The sequence below is a fragment of the Eretmochelys imbricata genome, chromosome 6 (assembly GCF_965152235.1).
Source record: "Eretmochelys imbricata isolate rEreImb1 chromosome 6, rEreImb1.hap1, whole genome shotgun sequence".
Taxonomy (NCBI): domain Eukaryota; kingdom Metazoa; phylum Chordata; order Testudines; family Cheloniidae; genus Eretmochelys; species Eretmochelys imbricata.
The window spans coordinates 72,829,915-72,834,130 of NC_135577.1; the positions used below are offsets into that span (position 1 = coordinate 72,829,915).

The window sequence follows — 4,216 nt, forward strand, 5'->3', positions numbered from 1 at the left end:
CGCTGGAGTCTGGATTTGAAGTTTTTTTGTTGTAAGATAGCGACCTTCATGTCTGTGATTGCGTGACCAGAGAGACTGAAGTGTTCTCCGACTGGTTTATGAATGTTAAAATTCTTGACATCTGATTTGTGTCCATTTATTCTTTTACGTAGAGACTGTCCAGTTTGACCAATGTACATGGCAGAGGGGCATTGGTGGCACATGATGGCATATATCACATTGGTGGATGTGCAGGTGAACGAGCCTCTGATGGTGTGGCTGATGTTATTAGGCCCTTTGATGGTGTCCCCTGAATAGATATGTGGGCACAGTTGGCAACGGGCTTTGTTGCAAGGATAGGTTCCTGGGTTAGTGGTTCTGTTGTGTGGTATGTGGTTGTTGGTGAGTATTAGCTTCAGGTTGGGGGGCTGTCTGTAGGCATTACATTACATTACAAAAAGGTGCTTCCAGGAAATAAAAAATTGTATGACATATCTTAACATCTATCTACATCACTCTAGGTTAACTGGACAATGGTTAGGCATATGGTTTGCTGTATCCACTGCTTTTCATGATGACTAGTATTATCTAATTGTTTCCTTGTTCTCCCCCTCATCTGTTTGTTTTTTCCACCTGTTTGTTCTCTTTGGTCTTACTCTTTGATTGTAAGCTCTTCAGGAGAGGGACTCTTTATTTGTTATATGTTTGTATAGGGCCTAGCACAATGGGGCACTGCTGCTATTGTAATACAAACAAATAATAAATAATAACAATAACAATCCATGACTAAAAGAAAAGCACAAAGTCACAGAATAATTTATATATAAATTTTATTAAAAATGCAGGTACTGTATAAACTGTCATGAACAATTTTGAACATTATCATCCACACTTTTAAAGTTGAATCATAATTCTTACATATAAATAGCTATGAAAATGTCATGCACATATAAAAAGCAGAACTGAGCATTTACTTACAGTAGCACCAAATGCAGCTGCATAAAGCATTTTTTCTTGTTTTTTCTCCATAGGCTGTAAATAACCACTATAAGCTATTTTCTAAATTTTGTTACAAGGGCTGAGAAACACTTGATTTTAGTAATGTTTTAAAAAAAGAGGAACAAAAGAAGAATTTATTAATAATAAGTACATTGCTGCACCAAATGTTAGTTTCACTGTGTAAGTAATTGATATGCTCAGATCTTTAATCACACAAAATAAAATGAACAGTGAATTGTCTTTGAAGTAATATCTTGTATCAAGAGGAACATATTAACTTTTTCTATGAATACGACTGTGGTTCAATACTGAAATAAAAAACACTACAACCCAGGCATTGCTACGTCACAGAACAGGAACTGACTTGTCAGCTTTAGATACACTCCACAAGTCTGAAGATTATGGATACTCAGGCCTAGTTTACAAAAGACTTTTCTCTCAAAATTTCCCATCACTGCTTCCACCAGTTCAACCTAGGAATAATTTAACTATCCTGCAGTAATTCTTTAAAAAACAGCTAATACAGTTGATGCTGTGGGTAATTCTGCCCCAGAATATGTAACCTGGACCACAAAAACAGAACAATGCTTTGTGCTTAAAATATATCCATTTCCTGATTCTTTTGCATATATTCGCTGTCTTGTGTTGTAGAAAGAAGTTTTTAAAAAACATATATAAAAGCTATTGTGCTGAACTCAGCGGCACATAGACATAGTAAAACTGGAACAATACAAAGGTAAAAGATACTCTAGTTGTAAAGGCTATATATATCATATGATATTTGATATTTTAAAAGGTTTAAAAAGTATAAAATTAGGAAACATGCATAGAACACAGATTGCTTCACAGGCTTTGTCTACACTAGAAAAGGTTTGCCAGTGTAGCTATACCAGCAAAGTCTCCTAATGTAGCTGCAGTTTATTCTCGCATAAAAGTGTTTTTGCCAGTAGAATTTATGCAGGTTGTTGAGTGAAATACTCTACATCAGCAAAAGTACTTTTATGCAGATAAAACTGCTTACACTATAGCTTTTGCCAGTATAAAAATGTTGCAAAACATTACTCTATCAGCATAGGTTTCTAGCATAGTAGACCAGCCCACAAATAGAAAAAGTTCACTGCCTGCAAAATTCACTAGTAACATTTGGAAGAGGATAGGCAAACAATGAGAAATCCAGAATGTATTTTGGTAATAGTTCTTTTATAAGCCCACGTTGAGTGTTACACAGGTAGTAATGTAGAGTTTCTCGAGTCACAGGCTTATACCACGATTGTCGTTCTGGGAAACGGATAAAAGAAGGCGCTTGAACATGTTCAAGAATGTAATCTGCATCCACATTCAGTTTTTCGTATGATCCGATGAAATCGTACCTAACCGCACAGGGTTGGCATAGGTTGTAGATGGGCATCCAGTGTTCGTTCATTCTCTCTGCCTCTTCATCTAACAGGTACAGGAGAAACTCAGAAAAGGTGACATCATCTCCTGTGGACTTTCTGGAGCTTTTTCGGTATCTTTTTACTATTTCCACACCGTACTTTAACTGGTACTCTTTGATCTCTCCAAATTTATTCCTATAAGCTGATAAAAGTCTCTCCATCGGGTCTCGAACAAATATAAACTTGTAGTAGTGCTTTAGCCGGTAGCTGATCTCATCTGGCTTCATGTTGCCGAGAAAAACCAAGTCATTCTTGTGGTCCATTTTGAGCTTGACATTCACATTCTCCAGCGCTCCATCCAAAACTTTCAGTATTCGTTTCCAGTTGGAGCAGGCGACTTTGGGGACGTAGCAGTATAAGAAGCGATATTTATCACTGACCAGGATGTGTTTGAGCACTGTTCTCCTCTGACCTGCTGAAAGCTCCCAGATGCTGTGAGGCATGTTCTTTTGCCCACACATGGTGCGGATTGTCCGGTTACGAACATCTTGTAGCACCTGGTAATCCATGTCCTCGGGAGCCGCTACCCTGGTGTCACCGCTGCTCCTCCAAGCAAGGTCTCCATGTGGGGGATGGAGTGGTGGTGGCTTCACCTCTGCCAAAATGCCCCTCTCAATCATGAGCAGCAGGCCACTGGAAGCCACAATCACCCCAAACATGAGCATGGAGGGCAACAGCATGGTGCCACTGCTGCCCCGCATCCTGGTGGGCACCACGGCCCGGCGCACGGAGATGGCTCCCATCTCTGCACCGCGCCCTGCCACCGGGGCGAGGGGGCGCGGGAACATGGCCCAGGCACTGGCTCGGTGTCAGGGCCAAACAGCAGGCGGAGCCGGCCCCTACCCAAGGGGGGACAGGGTGGGGCAGGGCTGTCTCCTGCTGGATGGAGGCAGCACCTTTCCCCTGGGGCCCAGGGTCTCTCTGCCAGGTGCTGCTGCAGGCCCCTCACCCAGGCCGGGCAGCGGGACTCTGCATGGCAGCAGGGGGCTCCCTAGCGGCTGCCCCCCATGCTGGGCTCGCGGCGCGCCAGCCGGGCAGCACAGCGGGCAAGGGGAGGAGGCCGGGCCGCCGCCGCCGTCCGGGGAGTGCGGCGGGCTGGGCCCCTCCCGGCCCGGCAGAGTTGAGCGGCAGCGAGGGCCCGGATGTCCCGGGAGCGAGTGAGTGAGGGGGACGCGGGGGGAGGCCGGCAGTGACGGGGGAGCGGCGGGCGGCTCCGCCCAGCGGCTCGGGGCCAGGAGGCGGCGCCGCCCGCCCGGCCGTGAGGAGGGAGGCAGGGACGCCGGCTGCCGAGTTCGGGCTGTGTGCCCACAGGGACGTTGCGGGGGGGGCTGTGTGCCCACAGGGACGTTGCGGGGGGGGGCTATATGCCCACAGGGACGTTGCACCGGGAAGCTGTGTGCCCACAGGGCATTGCACAGCGGGGGGGGGGGTGTGTGTGGGAGGGAGCTGGGTGCAGGTTAGGGGCATTGCACGGGGGAGCTGTGTGCACTCAGGCACTGCACAGCCTAGGGGAGGGGGCTGTGTGCCCACAGGGACGTTGCGGGGGGGGGCTGTGTGCCCACAGGGACATTGCGGGGGGGGCTGTGTGCCCACAGGGACATTGCGGGGGGGGCTGTGTGCCCACAGGGACGTTGCGGGGGGGGCTATATGCCCACAGGGACGTTGCACCGGGAAGCTGTGTGCCCACAGGGCATTGCACAGCGGGGGGCGGGGGGGCGGGAGGGAGCTGGGTGCAGGTTAGGGGCATTGCACGGGGGAGCTGTGTGCACTCAAGGCACTGCACAGCCTAGGGGAGGGGGCTG

General features: G+C 48.0%; 1 protein-coding gene across 1 annotated transcript; it reads right to left on the bottom strand.

Moving 5' to 3' along the window:
• Window positions 1-798: 798 nt before the first annotated feature.
• Window positions 799-3,555, bottom strand: CHST14 (carbohydrate sulfotransferase 14). The gene has a single exon (XM_077818889.1). The coding sequence runs from the start codon at window positions 3,200-3,202 to the stop codon at window positions 2,093-2,095; it is 1,110 nt and encodes a 369-aa protein (XP_077675015.1). The 5' UTR covers window positions 3,203-3,555; the 3' UTR covers window positions 799-2,092.
• Between the last annotated feature and the right edge of the window lie 661 nt (window positions 3,556-4,216).

Coding starts and splice junctions, on each gene's coding strand:
- CHST14 (XM_077818889.1), bottom strand. CDS start 3,202: ATGTTCCCGCGCCCCCTCGCCCCGGTGGCAGGGCGCGGTGCAGAGATG.